The following is a 20,776-nucleotide window of genomic DNA, read 5'->3' on the forward strand; positions in this document are numbered from 1 at the left end:
GTCTGCTGGTTCATCTAGAGTGGATTGTACTAAGAATCTCAGATTGCTGCCTAAATTTGATGAGGAAGACCCAGATACGTTCTTTTCCTTGTTTGAGCGTCTCGCTGATTCACAGGAGTGGCCTGATAGTGAACGTACGTTGTTACTTCAATGCGTGTTTAGAGGTAAAGCCCAAAAGGCATATGCAGCTTTAACAGCAGAACAGTGCAAAGAGTATAAAATGGTTAAAGAAGCCGTGTTGAAAGCTTATGAATTAGTTCCTGAAGCCTACAGGCAGCTCTTCAGAAATTGGAAAAAAGGGGAAAAGCAAACGCATGTGGATTTTGAAAGGGAGCTGGATATACATTTTGATCGGTGGTGTTCTGCGTCCAGCGTTGGGTCATTTGAAGAACTGCGTAACCTTGTTGTGCTGGAACAATTTAAGCAGTCGTTGCCTAACCACATATCTACTTATATCAATGAGAGAAAAGTTAAAACTCCAAAAGAAGCCGCTGTACTTGCGGACGAATATGGTTTAACACACAAACGTGTCTTTGGGGAGCAAGGTCCACAACGGTTTGGATTCAAAGACAGCGGGGAGAAAGGTGAATCGGATTTCAGTTGGGGTTCTTCAAAGGGAGAGCTAGGCAGAGCTGGGAACAATGATCCTAATTCAACTTGTAATTATTGTCAGCGACAAGGGCACTGGAAAAAGGAGTGCCCCTTGCTAAAATCAAAAAAGGGTTTTAGTACAGGGCCTGTCCAATCTGTGGGGTTAGCTGTTCCGCTTAGTAGCTCAGAGCTAAGTACTGACAAAATTGTCCCTCCTTTTCAGATGCGACCCAGAGTGTTGAGTGCAGCTGATATTGCTTTAAGGTATGCTCCATTTATATCAGAGGGTTTTGTATCCTTAACTGACCATAGTAAGAAGGTGCCTGTCAAAGTTTTTAGAGATTCTGGGGCTCTACAAAGCTTTATTAGGGAGTCAGCCTTACGTTTTTCACCAGCCTCTGACACAGGAAGGTGTGTTCGAATCAGAGGAATGGATTTAAACACCATTGTTGTGCCTGTCCATACAGTGCATTTGTCTTGTGGCATGATACAGGGGGATGTAGAGGTGGGTGTGCGTCCAGATTTGTCAATGAAAGGGGTTGATATTATTCTGGGCAATGATTTGGCAGGAGCATGTATGTGGCCTGATGCGTCCACCTCTGATGGGTTGTGTGTAGTGTCTCCTGCTAAAGCGAGGTCTAAGGTCCCTGAGCAGTCGGTGGGTGCAGTGTCCCGTTCTCTTAGTGTGCTGCCAAGAGTTGACATACAGATATCTGATCTTGGGTCTGTTTCTCATGCAGAATTTGTGAGGGACCAGAAAGAGGATCTCTCGTTAAGAGAGCTGTTTGAGCAGGCCGGGCACTCTATTAATGGGGGAAACAACTCAAGAGGTTATTTTCTCCATCAGGGCCTGCTGATGAGGAGGTGGGTCCTTCAAGGGAGAAATTTGGCTGGGGGATCAGTGGGGAAGATTGTGCTTCCTGTGAAATATAGACAGCCGGTAATCACAGTGGCGCATGTAGCTGGTCAAGGGGGATTGAGGGGAACATATGGGCGGGTCCTTCAGGACTTTTTCTGGCCTGGTATGAAACGGGATATTCAACAGATCAGAGGCCAGAATAATGTAGCTGCTGATGCTCTTTCCCGGGCGCCATCGCCTTAGCTATACCCTCCCGCTTAACATTCGTCCTCGTGCTGTAGGGTCTTAGTTGCTGGGTCTCGGGGATGCCGGAAAATAAAATGTTAAGGAAAAGAGAGATATCTGGTCAACGTGTCAGTTGTTTGTCATGTTTGTATGTTCCACGTATCTAACTGTGTTTGTTTTGCAGGTTAAGTGTTGAACCCTGTTTCTATGGAGGGGGGTGTGACAGCTCCTGGCACCTGGCTTCCAGGAGCTAATTGTTAATTGCATGCACCCCTGCTTGCTGATCTCGTCAGCTATATAAGCTGGAGTTATCAGCCACATGGCTCTCCCTGGCCTGCTGGTTGGTTTGGTTTGCTTAGCTTTGGATTTGATTTGCTTAGTTAGTTTTGCTTTACACATACACTACATGCTTCACCCACACAGACACCGCACCCATTACTGATTACTGATATTCATGCACCATTTAGTAGGTTACTTTATACTTTGTTCCAATAAAGTATTATTTGGTTAAACTAATTATCTTGTGTGGTTTCCTCCTTGTCCTTCCCTGGAGCCGGGGTGTGACACATCCAATAAGGAAATGACCACAACTGTAGTAACCAGGAAGTGCCACTGGGGGCTGGGAGCAGAAGACAGCCATCTCTCATTGACTCCAATGTTAAACATGCCGTTTTCACAGCATTATTAAACCTATTTACAGCCTGGGCCACAAAACCATTTTAGTCTGTATGTTTAGGTCATATCTCCATGACAACGCTGAGGGGGGTGAATTTTTTTGGCCCACGCTAGTTTTTATTCTTTAGGAGGTTAAAATGTATTGGCGCGATCTCTTGAGTGACAGCTCTCCGCCCGTTGTCCCTCACTTTGCCTCGGAGGTATACGTCAGTTATCTCCCCCTCACAAAATGGCGACGCGCACAAACCAGGATTATTGGATGCCGTGTGAATAACTGAGGTCAGCCCGGATGCTACATCCATAACATTTACTATCTATGGTTCTTCTACAACAAATAACTTCACTCCACATCTCACATCTCTGTGTCTTACCTGATCCCACGGACAGATGATCCCACCAGAAAACATAAAAAGGTAACCCATGGCAACCAAGCAGGCCCAGATGACCAGGGAGAACACACGCAGAAGCTTCTTGAAGATGGACTCAATGCATACGAGTACAAACACAGCCAGGAATATGGCCAGCGCTGTTGGAACAGTGATTACGAAGGCCACATGATCCTCAACGTTCTGAAAAAAAGGACATGAGGAAAAAGGTAAGACTAAGACACATGGACAGACAATGTAAAAGATAAACGGATGTTATTTATCAGAGCAATATGAAATACTCAACTACATAATACCTACACAGCAAATACGTCGGTGTTAAATGGTGGGTGTTGGTGTTAAATATAGAGTGTTGGTGTTGTATTAACACCGCTGGGGGACAAAATGACACTGCTTGTAATTTTTTTGAGAAGATTAAGTTGTCAAATCTGGGTGTTGTTTACATCGTCGTTAAATTTGGTCATGACGTAGATACTAGCCACGCCTACAAATCATTCTCCTTCTCTTTGGGGCGGCAGTGGCGAAGTGGGTAGGGCATTCGCCTCTGGTGTGCAGGGTCGGAGGTTCGATCCCCCGTCTCCCCGCCACATGTCGAAGTGTCCCTGGGCAAGACACTGAACCCCAAATTGCTCCCGATAGTTAGCTTAGTTAGCTTAGCACCCTAGTGCTAAACCTACCCTGCGTGGTAGCTGCTGCTATCGGTGTATGAATGTGTGTGTGACTGGGTGAATGTGTACAAAAAACAATGTAAAGCGCTTTGAGTCTGTGATAAACGGAGATATAGCGCTATACAAGTCCATTTACCATTTTTACCATTTACCATACCAACCGCCATTTTCTTTCATATCTGGAGCTGACATTGGAAGATAACTTTGAGAAAGTAAGTAGATTTTTCAATTTTAACAATGAGAAGTGTTAGATTAACAAAAAATGAGTGTTACCTGTTTAACATTTTTAAAAGTGTTACTTTAACACTGTTGAGTGTGGACACATATAGACACTTTGCTGGTGTTAAATTTGACACCCTGGGTGTTAAATTAACACTCACGAATTTGCTGTGTAGGGGGCAAAACCCCTTTTTTTTGAAAAACAGACATGGAGCGTTGTAAAAGGTTGTTCACCAGAAATGATATCCAGGACCTTCCACGATCACAACCTGGGTGGACAACCTTGTCAACAAGCTGCTGGAAAGCTACAGCGGGCCGACATAGAGCAAATCAGAACCACTGTTTAAGCGAATGGGGGTGGGCTAATAGGGAATTTTTTAAACTTATATATATCATTATGAAACTTTGCAAGTTGATTACTGACATTAAAACAACAACTTTTGTATTACAGTATTTTCCAAAAGGTTTGAATAAATATGAAAAATCATCAATATCTTACTAATGATGCGTAAATTTGCATATCTGCAAAGCCCCAACATCTAGATGTTGGACAAAAACAAAGTCAATTTATTTTTAAATTTTGAAAACAAAACAAGTGTCCAACTGCCTGAAGCCTTTCCTAATCACAGTTCAAATTTGATCAATAACCCATAGAAAATTAATTTTTTACACTGTTTTTTCCAAGGGAATGTCTAGCCGTTTCCTAAAATACCAGCTGGAGACTCCAAAAGGACACTTTTGGTCCATGGCACATGAAATGTAACTGTGTAAAAAATGTATTGGTACCAAAACAGAGCAATTTCTCATTGACTCCCGTGTTAAATAGACCGTTTTCACAGCATTATTCAACATATTTACGGCCTGGTCCAAAAAAACATTCTAGCCTGTATGTTTAGGTCATATCTCCATGACAACACTGAGGGGGGTGAATTTTTTAGGATTACGCTAGTTTTTAAACTATTGGAGGTTAAAATGTACGAATAATTATGGGCGCGGTCTCTTGAGTGAAAGCTAGCCACCCACTTGCCTCACTTAGCCTCAGAGGTTTACGTCAGCTAGATGGGCGTATTTCCCTCCCCCAGACGTCATATCAATGCCCTTTTCCGGTAAGAGGATATGAAGCAGAGTCAAACTCTGATAAGATGGCGACGCGCATAGGCCAGGACGATTGAATGCAGATGTAATAACTGAGGTCAGCCCGGAGGCTACATCCATTTTATATAGCCTATTATCTATGGAAATTATTCTGTATGCTCTAAGGTAGGGCTGCACAATATATCAAATTTTTATCATGACGATATTGGCTTCCGACGATACCATTTACATGAATGTGCGATATTTGTGAGTGTGTGCTCCGCTGGGAAGCAAATCAATCACTCCCAAAACCACTCGCTGATCATGTGCCTGTCCATGCTCCATCCTGGCAACACCAGGCTCCCTGAGAGCTGTCAATCAATGTCCAGTGGCTTCGCCCCCAAAGTGTGAATAACTTTCCGCCCGCATAGCTAGAAAGCATTCCACAAGCGAGCGGGAGCTGCTTATTGGGCGAGCGAGAGCAGATATCTGCGCGTGTGAAATCACATACATCCCCTCGTGAGTCTCTTTTTGTGTGCTCCGGATTTATAACCCAATAATAACTCCTTACAGTCAGTGCCTCTGTTTTACTGGCGTTCACACGACCTGAAGCGAAGATTAAACCTTGCGTTGCGAGCATGGTTGCGAGTGAAGGCATGAGAGGCTTCTAGGGGATGCAATGAGGTCAGGTGACTAAACACCTAATATGCCTGCAAAGATGTGTTATTTAACAGAAATGTAGCACAAGGAAAAGTTAAAACAGTGCTCCGTTGATTTGATTTAAAGTTTTGGTTCAATATTTTTATATTTTTCTTTGTGGAAATGCATTGACTTCAGGTTAAACTGAGGATACATTGTTTTATGCAAAGATTTGTACATTAGCAGGAATATTGCATAGATGATCACATGGATATGAAAGCTGTGTTAAATCCAATACAAATATTTTACTCACTAAAATTACTGAATAATCGTGGTACAATATCGTGATATCAATATTGACAAAATGATTGTGATAATCATGTTGGCCATAATCGTGCAGCCCTACTCTAAGGTAGTGCGGTCAAAACATCTAAGGTTAAAATTATTTCAATTTGGCTGAATTTACAAGGCAGTTATCAATATCCTCGTTTCAGTAAGATAGGTGGAAAAGTGAAAAAAACTTTACAGAGAGAACATTTTATGTGGTGAGGAAGAAAACCCAAAAGCTCCCTGTATTAACCAGTAGCAAAGTTGAAGCCACATCCATAATGGATTTCTTGCTGCCTTTCTGAAACACTCTTGGATCTGAATGTTCTCATAAAACTTTCAGCAGTTTCTTCAAGGTGAATTAAGGAGGATAGCACAGAGAAATGCGTTGTTTGTGCTGCCTGCCTTTGACAAGCTTTCATCCCATGATGGGGGATGGAAATGGGTCAATATACGGATATGTAGGCATATGTGTTAGGTCCTGACCAACTTATTGGGCTGTGTAGAAGGCTGTATGAGTCTGAGTGAAATACACTGATATCTTAGTAAAACTTCAAATTAAAAATAACCCAAATAGTCTTGTGTCATAGATGCTGCAACTTTGTATTTAGTTTAATATCAGGGCTAGTCATTTCCTGCCATCCATTTTTGATTTCTAACTCCAAATATCTACTGTGTAAATTCCACTGCATTATCAAAACTAATTAATGGTTTATTTTGTGTGCATTACATTTTTTTTAAGAAATTACCAAACCAACAAAATGTTTTCATGCCAGTCTATCTCGGTGATTCTCTTTGCATTTATCCACCTCCTCTCCATCTCTCTCTCTTTCGTTCTTCCTCTTTAGCCCCCACCTTCCTCTTATCTCTCTTTCTCATGCACTAGCTTCAGAGAGAGTTTGTCTCGCCCAGAGCAGAACTCCAAAACACAGGATTTAGGTCAGCCAGCCATCCAGCAGGACGGAGGGATGGTAGGATACAAATAAAAGAGAGACTGAAATATGAGGTGGGGAGAGATGACACAAACCAGATAATCTATAGAAAAAGAGGATGGTGGAAGGGAAAAACAAGGCAGTCATGCCCATCCAGCAGAGGGATAGAGTAAAATAAAAGAGGATGTAGGACAGATAAAATTTGATTCAATTTCCTTGTGTCTTACTGAAGGGAAATATTTTCCTCAGAACTGGGGATTACTTTTTTTCAGTACCTTTGTTTCTTACACACATATGTAATGCTCTGGCTGCTAATCATTTCAGTTTAACATAAATATTGCCAGCTAGATGACATAATAAATCAAAAGTTAAATTATCACTTTCGTAATTCATCGATATGCTCCCATCGATGTAAACACCAGTTGTGTCTAAGGGGTCAACAAGAGTGATAAATGTTGATTAACCGAAAAAATGTCACATCATGAGCAAGACCATAAGAAAATCACTATTATGACAATCTGATTTTTTTAAAGAATGTCTACTAATCTTTTAAATCAGAGATTGTATTTGTTGACTCATCATGCATAAGTGATTCTGTTTTGTCTGGAAATACAATGGATGTCTGGCTGATTTTACTGCTCCCACAATTTCTTGCTTGTACGTTACTGTGTATGAAAACACTTTCACCATGTACAACTTTTAGTTCAGTTTTCTTTACTTTTTTCCTTTCTTTCTTTTCTTTTAGCTCCAATACATAAGTGTTCCCATTGATAAATGATGTTCTGATTCATTGTTTTGATATGCAGGGTGTGTCAGTGCCTCCTCTGTCTCACTGTCTCTTTCAGTGTGTTTCAGATTAATCCATTCTCAACAGCAGACTCAGACGAAGAATGGGAGAGGCACTCACTTAATGCAAAACTGTGGTCAGCTATTAAGGTTATATTAGTATATTCTATAAAATCATTAGATTGTGTTAAAATACCATTCTATTCTTAGGATGATTTCCTTTTTTCAGATGCATATAACAAGGCAGGTTATTCTGCAGTTGATTCACAGTGGGTTTTTTTCAGTGCTTTGCCATTCTGCATTGAATTTTTCGGGGGTTTTACAACAAAGATAATACACATCTCATTTCTGTAGTTCAGTCAACCATGAGCTCAAACAATAACCGAGCCCTTTATTCCCCCCACCCTCACTTTTATCTCACCCTTCTCTTCACATTAGCGTTGTGATGAGCAGTGCATGCTGTGTAAGTGTGTGTGCGCATAGGTGTTGCACAAGCATGACTGTATGTGTGTGAGTCTCTGAGAGGGGAGCTTGTGTTTCAGTGACAGTTTGTGTGACCCTTTTCCTATGCATGCTTATAGAAAATGTGAGATTCTAAAATATATTGAATATAATGCCATCCTTGTCTTTGTTTGGTCCAGTATTTTTAACATTATTTTGCTGTGCATAATGTGTGTGTGTGTGTGTGTGTGTGTGTGTGTGTGTGTGTGTGTGTGTGTGTGTGTGTGTGTGTGTGTGTGTGTGTGTGTTTTTGTGTGTGTATGTGTTTTTATGCGTGTGTGTGTGCGTGTGTGTGCGTGCGTGCATGTTTCTGCATGTTGTGATGGAGCAGCTTACCAGTCCTGAAGCAAAGAACACAGTCAGCAGAGCCAGGCAGGCTCCCATCACTATGAGCAGCAGAAAAACAATGAGCGGATGCTGCTGGCTCATACAGTAGTAGGACTCATACAGCCAATCCGGGGACCTGCTCCTCTTCTCCTGACCTCCTCTCCCTCCTCGTCCTGCTCTACTCTCCTCACCAGACTCCCCTGTCCGGTCCAGGAGATAGCGCTTCCTCCGTATTGCCTCTTGCCACATGGATCTCGGAGTTGAAAGGACAGAGTTAGAGGAGGGAGAGAAACCAGAGGAGGATGTGGTCACTGCTGAGGTATTACTAGTTTCCAGCACAGTTGAGGAGCAGTTGCTGCTGGGGACCCCGATGTGAGAGTTTTTGTGTATCTCCAGTGTATCCTCCTTCGCTTCCTTCTCCACCTCCTCTCTGAAGTCCTTCAGACGGAGACAACTGAAAGCTGAGGCTGAGTCAGCTGGCCGGAGGGCTGGCAGGAACGCACCGAGGCTAGAGCGCAGCATCCTCCTCGCTCTCCTCCTGCCAACATGTTGGAGCGGGAAATGAAGGGGAGCGCAGAGACTGAGAGCTCTTTAGAGTGAGAGAGAGAAAAGTGGGAGGGAAGTGAAGGGAAAGGGGAGGGAGAAAGGGCTAAGGGGGAAGGGAGGAAGAAAAAGAGGGTGCAGTCAGCAGAGTGAGAGAGAGAAGGAAAAAAGGAGAAATTAATACAGACATTTATGGAGTATGCACTATGCAGCATTAATTCAGTGTAATCATTTGAATCAAGAGACTTGGAAGCATATTTATAGACATGTTTCAAACAGTTTCAGCCTGAAGTCAGAGCTCAATTCTGTAGCTTGAACCGGGCAACGATGATGATTTTCAGAACTGACATTACCGACAACATGATGCCACATGTTGAAATGTCCATGGGCAAGACACTGAGCCCCAAATATCTTCCAATGGTTAGAAACATGGTAGGTTCTGCTGTCAGTGTACAAGTTTAGGGGTAAATGAGGCAAAACTATCTAAAGCGATTTGAGTCTGAGAAAATCAGTGAAAAGCGCTTTATAAGTGTAGTCCATTTTACCACCCCTTCCCTTGCTCCTTCTCTCTCCCCATAAAAAAAGGATGAACGCATACACCAACACCATACACAAAAACATGTGACATGAAACATATGATACTGATACACCACTATGGGACTCCTCATACTAAGACTTCTAATAAAGCTTTTTGGATGAGTGGCAAAACATATTCTAATTTAATTTTCCGTAAAACACTGCTAGCCTGAAAACAAACACATATTCAATCAATATTTATCTCAATGAATTCTTCTCTAATGTCATCTTTCACACAATAAATTGGCTCTGGTCTTATCTATATCCCTTTATTTGCTCCTACGGAGACCGTGTTTCCAAATGAGTCTCATTATAGTTTCATAATCAAATTGAATGGGTGGGCATCTTTTTTGTAGATTGAACTACTAATAGTACAATTTAATAAATAACAATAATAATGGATTGGATTTATATAGCGCTTTTCAAGGCACTCAAAGACGCTTTACAGGGTTCCATTTAGCACTGAATGCACTGGAGTCCCTCTACCACAAATATACAGTATCTTGAACATCTGCCTTTTCTGCCTTTCGAATACTCAGCTTCTAAATTATCCCTTGCCTTTTCCACCTCGAGCCCTCAGGTTCCTTTTTCACATGCCCTTTATTTTCCCTTCCTACATCCTTCTTTTGTTCCGTCACCCTCCTCTTATTGTCCATCATACAAGCTCTCCCTCTCAGCCTTCCTGCTATGCACTCCTTTATCTTAAACCCATCTCTTCCTTCTCCTATCTACTCTCCTCTGTCTCAATGGTTTATAGTTTAATGTGCTTATGTATTGTACAGGACTAAAAGATTTGTTTTTTTAAATCAAAACCTTGATTTGAAACAATGTGATTAGCTAATTGCAAAGTCTGCCTCCTAGGATCTTCATTATGCAGCGTGCCGTCTGACGACCCAGGGTTAAAATGTGTTGTCAATGGTTTTACAAATACATATTAACACCATAACCATCTCCATGGCAAATTAATCTCTGATTTTGTCTTTTAACACCATTGATTACAAAGTATACTGAACTGAATTTTGACTTTAGCATTATCTGTCTGAAATATAACAATGTTATTCTTCCCCAAAATTATACATGGTAGTAAGCCTATGTGGAAGGTGTAAAGACACAGACTCTCTGTGGAGTGTGTCTATTTTCCTTGACCTCCACTTAAACCTTTATAGCTCAATATCTGCCAGCTGCTTCGCTGACTCCTTTGTACCACTGGTTTGCATTCATCTCGATGCCCTCTGCCTCCCCACAGTCTATTTTGGACGCTGCTATGTTCTCAGTAGCTCAAATGTGAGCAAACAACACTGCGTTAAAAAAAAAATACATATATATGTAAATTTACACAAAGTAATTTAAATTGTGGGTGAGAGTCAAATGTGACTTCAGAATTGTCAAAATCCCTTATATGTGCAAATTATATTCATATTTTTACATTTCATAATTTGTGCTCATGTTATCAGTTTTATCCAAGTAATACTCATAATCCCCCTAAAACAAACATATGACAATCTGTGTGACGGGATATAAACTTAAATCTGTGCCCAAGGCTGTACTTTGAAGATAACATCTGATTATGAAAAGTAGGGTTTTTACATTATAAAAATAGATTTCTGTAATGCCTGTAATATTGTAAGTAATAATAGAAACTGCTCTTTTTAAATGTGCAATGTTTGAACTATTGTTAAACCCTTCTTGTGCAAATTCCCTGTAGATGTGTGCCTTTTAAATCTGAACTGTCAGTTGTATTAATCATTTATTGGCAAAAATAAAGCCCAAACTAATTAAAGCCAGTTCTTATTAAGACATTAAATTTGGTATTTTTTCTACATCAGCTATACAAGTGCTAAACGGTTTGGGGAGAATATTTTATTGCCATTGTAATGACAGATATTGTCATTTGATTTGCGATATCATTTTCCTTAAATCAGGATTCAGTTCAATATTCACTGTGTAATGATTTAGCCTACGTGATAAGGGCATATATTTACTTAACACCCAGTCCATCTACTAAAAAAATATACTTGAAATCACTTTTAATCCCTGGAAGCAGGATTGGAGAAAAAAATGTATCTCAAAAGGAATCTAGTTGTAGTCTGGCAATGTGAGACCCCCTGTCTTTTCAAAATCTCATTCTGTGACTGAGAACTAATGATTAATTGTCCTCAGGTGTGTGAGTTGATTGTCTTTAGATGTGAGAGGGTGTCAGTCTTCAGTCTTTTCAAAGTCTTCTAAAAGTCCTCTAGTGTAAGCCCAGTAGCCTAGCCTAAACCTGCAACAATTTGCCAAATTCTAACTGTTGAGGTAGCTAGGCTACATGGCTAACTGATAGCCTAGAAGTGTGTTTAAAGTAGGCTACAAACCAAACTAATGAATCAATTTATTTATCAAAATAATCGCACAACTGTAAGGCTTCTGAGGTTGGTTAAGAAAAAGTCAAATTACCAATTTGCAATAAGAGGTATGAACTCATATTTCTCCCTTTCTCAGTCTCAGAATCAATTCATCAACAACACTCTGGCCATAAACAACAATTCATTGTAAAATAAGACAAACAAACTCCTATATAACCAAATTCAGAATGCTGTCCCTAAACAAATTAAATATAGGCTAGGCCTACCCTTAACAGTGTCTTATTGCATTTAAATTGGAAACCATTTTACCCATGCCCAGGTCGAATCCGTGTAGCGTATCCCTTCATCATCTTTACCGCGGGACGGGCTCTCTCCAGTCCAAAGTCACATTAGCCTCGTTTGAGTAGGAGCCGTCTTGCTCAGACCTGCACAATTATGACCCGCGTCTTGCTGAGCGCACAGCAAACATGCTGCAAAAAATTCTGTGCGCTCAGCAAGACGCGCCATAATTGCGCAGGTCTGCGCAAGATGGCTTTAACGCGAATACTTATGGATATGCAATGATGAACCAAAACCATTGTCTTGAAACCTTTCCAATTAGCATGTTAAAAAAACGGATTAAAAAAAAACTCTCCTTGGATTTTTTCCAGAACTCTCTGTCGGAGGGCGCGCATAGGCTATCCCAAATGCTGGACTGTGCTATACGCAAACTCTTCGAACAGGTGTTACTACTGAAGGTTTAATTAAACTAAATATTTACAGCTGCTGAATATTTTGGACACAGCCTAGGCCAGGCTAATTTAGTATTGGGAGGCTCTAACCACTAGGCAACACCTAGCCTGGTCCAACCAGACCATCGTACTTCTTTTCATTTAACATTTATCAATTTGAAAAATCTATGCTATCCTGTCCTGTGGAGGCTAGGCTACTGCATAGGCCTATACCTTCATAATATCTAGTCTAAGCAGAAATTCCACTTATTAGCTTTATTTTGAAGGTTCTGCTGCAAAATGTTCACCTTTTGTCATTTAAGAATTAGGTCATAATCAATTTGACTAAGCTAGCCTATCTCATTTGTAGGCTATTCTTATGTGGTCTATAGACATTGATATTTTCAGTCACTGGAGTAGCCTATAGCCTAGCCCTAGCCTATAACTTTAACCCTACATTATCTGTGCATAGAAGTGTATCGCTTACCTATCGATATGCCTGAAAACTAATTGCACCAGTTTTTAACCTTTATTGTAGCCTATTAGTAGGGGTGGTGAAAAAAAAATCCATTTAGCCTATGTAAAAATTGAGATTTGCAGACCCGGGTTCAAGCTAGCCCGGGTCGTTGTCTGCATGTCATTCCCCTCTCTATCCCATTTCATCTCTGTCTCTCCAAAACTTTCTAATACATCAAAAATAGAGATGCACCGAAATGAAAATTCTTGGCCGAAACCGAATATAATTAAACAGTTGGCCGAAACCGAATACCGAAAGAGGCTTTTGCAGTTTTGTTTATTATTTAGTCAATTATTTCAACATTGCATACATGAACTCCCAAATGTTCTCCTCAAACATAGCCTACAACTAAAAAGCAACCCTAAATAAATAAATAAACAGTAAAACCTTCAAATCTAAGAGTAAAATTAATATTTTACTAGGAATTAATTTGTGAACCACTCACTGATGTTTACCTTGACTTATATGAGGATGAATCTACAAAAAGATCGACTTATTGCCTTTCTTCATTTTTTGCAGTGCAGTGCAGGTTGAGTTGCTCTAAAAAAAACTGCACCACAGCTCCCACCGTAATGTTCAGACTTCAGAATTTGCATCAACGCCCTGATCATAACAATGAGAGGCTTTAAACGATGTCCATGCTTAGGAGGTGATTGTAACTTTTTCGTCTGTAGACTGAAACTAACGGGGGGAGGCGGCTCGCTGGACATATATTTAGTCGCGCTGTCAGTTTGCCAACATGGCTCTGTGTATTCAGGCTCGAGAAATGCAATCAGACCGTAGGAGCCTTTTCCCTCAACAGCGCTAATGGAAAGGATATCTCCGGTTATCATTTTAGCTGTCAAACTAAAGTTTTTTTTGCGCGGCGGCCCTCACCGGCGAGGTGTCACTGTGAATGACACCGTTACCAACTGTCACAGAGTTTCACCGGGTGAATCGCTGCTTCGCTCGTGCAAGGCTTTTGTGTTTCTATGGTGATTAAACATCAGTCTTGGACGAGCGTTTTAACTTTATGCTGAATAAAGCAGTGCACTGTCTGTGCCGTGTTTCATCCAGTTTGAAAAAATGCTCCCACACTGGACTCTGACATTTTCATGCACGCACCAAACTGCTCCTGCTGCGCGCTCACAAAGAGACGTGGACTCGCCATAGATAGCCTACGGTTACGTCTCTCTTTACTGCCATTTCCTGGTTTACAAGCGCGCAGCTCTTTTAAAAACATATTTCCTCAGTGTCATTTAGTTCGCCAATTTTCATTTGACTTATTTTGCCTTTTTCGGTGGCCGAATATTCGGTGCATCCCTAATCAAAAATGCCCCCAAAAAATCTTTAATAAAACGAAAATATTAATATGTAGGCTACCCCTGGAAAACTTCTGCAAAGAGTAAATGAGCTAAATGGTAAAAAAGATATTGCAAAGATGGACAAAGACCATTAGGCCTACTATCTTAACGAAAAAATACCACGTAGGCTATGTGGCTACATACCGCACATTTTACACCATTGATTCCTATTTTTCTCTGCAAATACACATTTATGCCCTAGTAGGTTGCCATGGTTAGAATCCTGATTTAATTTATGCATTCCCCAGCCTCAAACTCTAACTATCATAACTACATGGCTAATCCCAAGGGACTCAAACAAAAAAATCTGGTGGGGTTCTGATAGAATCAAACCAATATGAGTTTTTTTTCTCATCAGTGAAATGTACCTGAATGAGAGAAGAGAAGACATTCAATATGCATGTAACTTGTCAATCACATCTCATTTACTGCAGTGAAGATATGCAAGGTGCGAGTAGCCAATCTAAATTTAGAGCTGGAGGAAGAAAGAATCAAAGAAGCCTCACATTGGGGTTGGAGTTCTTTTTCATGATTTTTCACTCCTTCTCATTGAAAATGACTTAAATTATTCACAGCTTCTCCATGACATCACAGGGAGGGAAACAGACCTTCAGTCACAGTTGAGAAACTCGACCCACCTTTTATTATCTAATTTACGCTTAACAACTAATCAGGAGCTAATTTTTGTTCTAATTTAACCCACCCAAGTAGGAAAAGGGTGCATGTAATTGTGTAATCTGTCACTATGAAATAGGAAGAGGGTGGTGGTGAATGCCTGAAGGCTACCTGTGTGTGTTTGAGAATTCATGCAATAATAAAGTATTATTGTGTACATTTATGTGTGTACCTTAATAAAGGTACACACATACATGTGCCCTGCATGCATGTGTGTGTTAATGTATGTATTAAAGAAGAAGTATTAGTGCTTGATCCCTAGATTGTTTCTATGTGACCATCTTGGAGGGTGGTAAACATGCGTGTCAAATGGTGCAGGACATCAAATGTCAGGTGTTCTAGGCAAAGTCAATGCGTTAGGAAGTAATCTCTGGGAACGGGGAAAGGACATCAGGATAGAAATCAAATAAATAAAGGCCAATCAGACTCATAGGTCAATAATACCTTTTCTAAAGGTAGTATGTAAGGCACTTCATACATACACTCAGTGAAAGCAGCAAATTCACCACCCGAAATGTCAATGTACAGTCATATGAAAAAGTTTGGGAACCCCTCTCAGCCGGCATTATAATTGACTCTGCTTTCACACAAAAAAGATAAAAGTGGTATGTCTTTCATTTACCAGGAACAGCTAAGTACTGGGATGTTTTCCAAACAAAGATTTTTTGAAAAGCAGTATTTAGTTTTATGAAATTAAATAAAATGTGAAAAACTGGCTGTGCAAAAATATGGGAACCCTTGTGGTCTTGCTGATTTTAATGCATGTAACAGCATGTAAAACTGAGGACTTTAAACACAAAATTGGTTGGATTATGTTGTTAAGCCTTGAACCTCATATAAAGGTCTGTTTAATCATGATAAAAGGTATTTTAGGTGCCTAAATGCAAGTTGCACTTCTCTTTGACTCTCTGCAGAAGTGAGACAGAATGCGATCATCAAAACAGCTCCCAAAAGATCTTGAAAACAAAGATTATTCATTGTCATGGTTTAGGGGAAGGCTACAAGAAGCTTTCCCAAAGGTTTAAATGGTCAATTTCTACTGTAAGGAACGTTGTCAGGGAATGGAAGGACACAGGCACAGTTGCAGTTAAACCCAGGTCTAGCAGACCAAGAAAAGTACAAGAGCGGCATATGCGGCGGATTGTGAGAATGGTTGCACACAACCCAAAGATCACCTTCAAAGACCTGCAAGAACATCTGGCTGCAGATTTTGTATCTGTACATGGTTCTACAATTCAGTGCAATTTGCACCAAAACATCTGTAGGAAGCCCTTTCTGCGCCCACACCACAGATACAGTTGCATGGAGTATGCAAAAGCTCATTTAGACAAGCCAGCTTCATATTGGAAGAAAATGCTTTGGACTGATGAGACAAAAATTAAGTTATTTGGTCTTTATAAAAAGCAGATGTTTTGGTGCAAATTGCGCTGAATTGTTGAACAATGTACAGATACACAATCTGCAGCCAGATGTTCTTGTAGGTCTTTGGAGGTGATCTGTGGGTTGTGTGCAACCATTCTCACAATCCTCCACCTATGCCGCTCCTGTTTTTTTCTTGGTCTGCCATGCCTGGGTTTAACTGCCACTATGCCTGTGTCCTTCCATTTCCTGACAACGTTCCCTACAGTCGAAATTGACAATTGAAACCTTTGGGAAAGCTTCTTGTAGCCTTCCCCTACACCATGACAATGAACAATCTTTGTTTTTCAGATCTTTTGGGAGCTGTTTTGATGATCCCATTCTGTCTCACTTCAGCAGAGAGTCAAAGAGAAGTGCAACTTGCATTTAGGCACCTACAATACATTTTCTCATGATTAAACAGACATTTATATGAGGTTCAAGGCTTAACAACATAATCCAACCAACTTTGTGTTTAAAGTCATCAGTTTTACATGCTGTTACAGGCATTAAAATCAACAAAACCACAAGGGTTCCTATATTTTTGCACAGCCAGTTTTTCACATTTTATTTTATTTCATACAACCAAATACTGCTTTTCAAAAAATCTTTGTTTGGAAAACATCCCAGTAGGGGAGAACGGGGTAATTTGTCACATGGGTTGGATGTCACATTCGTTATATCTCGCCGCCAGAGCGCGCTAGCTCTGAAATGTTGATATAAAAAAGGTCCAGAATTGGGATCAGAGGTCACATACATAGACTTCCTTGGAGGAAGACAGCTGCATTTCAGGTGAGAGGATGTTTTGTGTTTTTCATGTCAAATTCAAAATATTTTGCTTCTCAGTATTTTTCTTCTAGGCTTTTACACAATGGGTTTATAACAAAACACTTGTTACCCTCAGAAAGTGTGAAGGGTAAACTATAGGTTAGATTGTGGTTAGCAAGATAATTAGTTGTCAGATGGTTGTTGGCCTTGATGCTAGCAAGAAATTCAAGTTGGGGTTGGTCGTCAAATTTTTTGGGGGGTTGGTTGTCACATGTTATCTCAAGGCTGCAGCCAGAAAAGGAACCCAATAACGAAATAAATTGTTAAGCTGTATCCTCACTGACACCCCAGAGAAGGAAAGAATAGAGCAGGAAAAGGCAGCTAGCAAGCAAAAGAAAAAAGGGCAACAAAATCAAAACAACCCAGTGCATCCCAAACTAGACCAGCTGCCAAGGCTACAGTAAGTTATGTAGGCCTATTTGTCAACTTGACAATGCAATTAAACATTAAAATTTGGTTCTGCCTCCTTGCCTTCTTTTTAAGATTTTTCCCATTAAGATAACATTGTGACAAACAACCCCATAGTGTGTGACAACCGACCCCTTGATGGGGTTGGTTGTCACAATGTGTCAGAGTGTCTTTGATGGTAAATTACTTCTTCATTACAATAAGTTGGAAAAAAAGAGAGACACACATTTCTAGCCAACACCTTAAGCTTCAATTTAATGTAGGAATGATTATTGACAGATGTTTTGGTGATGAGCAATTCTCACTAGAGTAAAAAGTGTGCCTACTTACCCCGTTCTCCCCTACTTAGCTGTTCCTGGTAAATTAAAGACATACCACTTTTATATTTTTTTTTGTGAAAGCAGAGTCAATTATAATGCCGTCTGAGAGGGGTTCCCAAACTTTTTCATATGACTGTATGTGGCCTTTTTTGAAAACTAAAATACTGATAAGAGGAATAACATAAAAGTGTTATGTTAGTGCTAACCCAAGTTAAAAAATGTCCAGCTTGGGCCTTCTAATATAGCAGAATAAATCTTCTCAAGTAGCCTTAAGCTCACATACAGTAAATGCATAATTTTGAGTCCACTGCAAAGTCCAGAAATGTCGAATCCGAGTGTTGTTTAGTGTAGAAATAGACTATAAAGATAGACCATTATATCAATATTTTCAAATTATTGTTTGGGCACGTTAAATGCACAAAAGGCTACATTTTAGGAAGGCTATGGTGCATTTAATTGAGCAGTTAATTGTACAGAACATAATCTGCCTTTAAATGTTCATATTGACTGGAGACAATGGATAATAAAAGCAGTAAAATATAAATTAAACATCTGTGTCTGTACGCTGCTTGCACTTGCATCCTGGCCTTGCCTGAAAAAACATGTAGCCATATTTAAATTGTAAATCAGTTTCTACATCAGTAGTCTTCCATTAGCAAAATGTTCCACAATCTGCACAAACGATTCAACGTAATGTAACAACTTTTATAACGATTTTCGTCATCATTTAGCAGGACTAATTGAAGGTGACAAAATAAACTGTATATGATCATTAATATTCCTCACGTCTTCCTTAAAAAAAGACAGTATCCTTCCCATACTTACCAAAAAGATAGCCTACCCATCAACACATCCAACAGGTAGTGAGCAACTTAGTATTTATGAAATTGTGTTTTAGCCATGTAGCAAATGCATGTCCAATATTCACTCAACTTTTATTCATATCTTTTGGTCAGAATTGACACCAAAGAAAAATATCTTAAAGGTTCAGTAAGCAGAATGGTCAGATTAGCTAACTTCCTGTCAGTGACTGCAGTTAGCAGTCCCCTCCCTCGTCCCCACGTCACCACATTAATGCACTGCGGTCTTCAAGATGCGAGTTATCTAGCACCATCTCAGATCTGTAAGTGTGATAAAACATGATAAAAACCATCAAAACAGACATTGGGAAGGATTTTTACCTGCTCCGCCATTGTAGGCGCATACATATTCACCCATCTGTCGCTCTGCACGTGCACCATCAGTGAGACGGGTGCCGGTTTGTAGCGTCCTCTCTTCTGATTGGTTATCAGTAGTGGGATCCCCGAAAAGTTTATTTGCCGATTACATGCAGAGCGGGTGACAGAGAGATTGGCTTTATGAAACACGCACACTATAAGTGATCACCGTATGAGTAAAGAGCGATTTAACACTTATAACATAGCCTATATAAATCGCTAACTTCACCTTTAACCATTTGCTGCTAAATGTTCCATTATGTTCACTAGCTAGCTAGTTGCCAAATCACGATCTACTGCTTGGTAATTGAGCGCCAGGGAAACCGTGTGGATTATCCTACTGCGCGCATGCCATCAGACAGCAAAGTTGCTGGTTTGATTCCAGTTGGCGACCTTCGTTGCATGTCTTTCCCCTCTCTCACCCCACAAGTCGTGTACACTTCTATAGCTATACATCTATCAATTAAAGGCAAAAATGCCATATATATATCTTCAACAAAATATTTTGCTCATTGCTGGGCATGTAGCCTAGCATACGGCAGGTCTATCGAGGCGTTTTTGTTGGAAACAGCAGCCAGTTGTTGCTAGAAAGGAGGTGGATGAGAGCAATGAGCATAAACCAACATGAAAATGTGAACCAATGATTCTTTTGGTCCAGTTTGGGATAAGATATTGATTCAAGGGGCTTCAGAAAGTATGACATTAAAATGTGACCATGATCTACACACCACCTGCTGTGGCCAAGTCTCACAGACAAGGCAATAAATTGCCTGCCACTATTTTCCAATTCTCACATTTCCCAGAAATGTGACAGATGTTGTATTGTATTGCACAATGAAAGGAAAAGACAATGAGGACTGTTGCAGCACTATGGCAACAGAGTTTTCTGACATGACTTTTTTCAGTTTAAAGCACCATCATGTATTTGCTGTGATGTGACAGTCAGTGGAAAACAACATTTTTTTTTGTATAATTCTTTTTATTTTGTTTTTTTTGTAACAATAATCAAACAAGCAACACCAGACAATACATACAAACTAAGAAAAGAGAGAAAAAAATAAAAATAAGAAAAAGGTAAAAATAAGAAAAAGGACAAATGTGTATGTTGTTCATTATTGCATGATCACACACACACACACACACACACACACACACACACACACACACACACACACACACGTAACATTTAAAGACACACAAAAAGAAAAATCCATGTCCTGTGATCTCCACCGTAGTTCCCCCCTCCCTTCTCAGCAATGCTACAAGCTTTATTACTCATAGTGCCTCATAAATGCGTTTCCATATTTCATTAAATTGATTTGTTTTGTTGTTGTCTTCGGATAATGTATTTTCTATGGTCAGATAATATTTCATAAGTTCTTTCCAGTTCTTTAATGTAGGGGCCTCTGCATCTTTCCAGTATTTTAAAATTAGTTTCTTGTAAACAAGGGAAGAAAACATAATTTGCCATCCCATAGGGTACCTTACACCCTCGGGGTTCTGAAAAATGCACAGCTGAGCTGAGAACTGCATTTTTGTTTTACAAATAGTTGATATCCATTCTTGGATTTCATTCCAACCTTTGTTCACTTTCATACAATGCCAAAAGGCGTGTATGAGGGAGTCTTGAGAGCCACACTTCACACACTGGTCAGAGGAGTCAGCATAAAACTTATGTAATTTATCT

The 20,776-nt window shown here is 40.1% G+C and overlaps 1 protein-coding gene across 2 annotated transcripts in view; it reads right to left on the reverse strand.

Moving 5' to 3' along the window:
- adcy2a (adenylate cyclase 2a) overlaps positions 1 to 8,791 on the reverse strand; it is a gene marked incomplete at its 3' end in the record, with an annotated part of 53,539 nt that extends 44,748 nt beyond the window's left edge. For both annotated transcript variants that reach the window (XM_080039036.1, XM_080039035.1), the window contains exons 1-2: positions 8,219 to 8,791; positions 2,722 to 2,919 (exon numbers count right to left, since the gene is read on the reverse strand). In XM_080039036.1, the coding sequence (XP_079895162.1) occupies positions 2,722 to 2,919; positions 8,219 to 8,731 (711 nt within the window). In that variant the 5' untranslated portion in view covers positions 8,732 to 8,791. The remainder of the gene's footprint in view (positions 1 to 2,721; positions 2,920 to 8,218) is intronic.
- Positions 8,792 to 20,776: the final 11,985 nt, after the last annotated feature.

The sequence above is a fragment of the Ammodytes marinus genome (genome assembly GCF_949987685.1).
Source record: "Ammodytes marinus genome assembly, chromosome: 13".
NCBI classification, from domain to species: domain Eukaryota; kingdom Metazoa; phylum Chordata; class Actinopteri; order Uranoscopiformes; family Ammodytidae; genus Ammodytes; species Ammodytes marinus.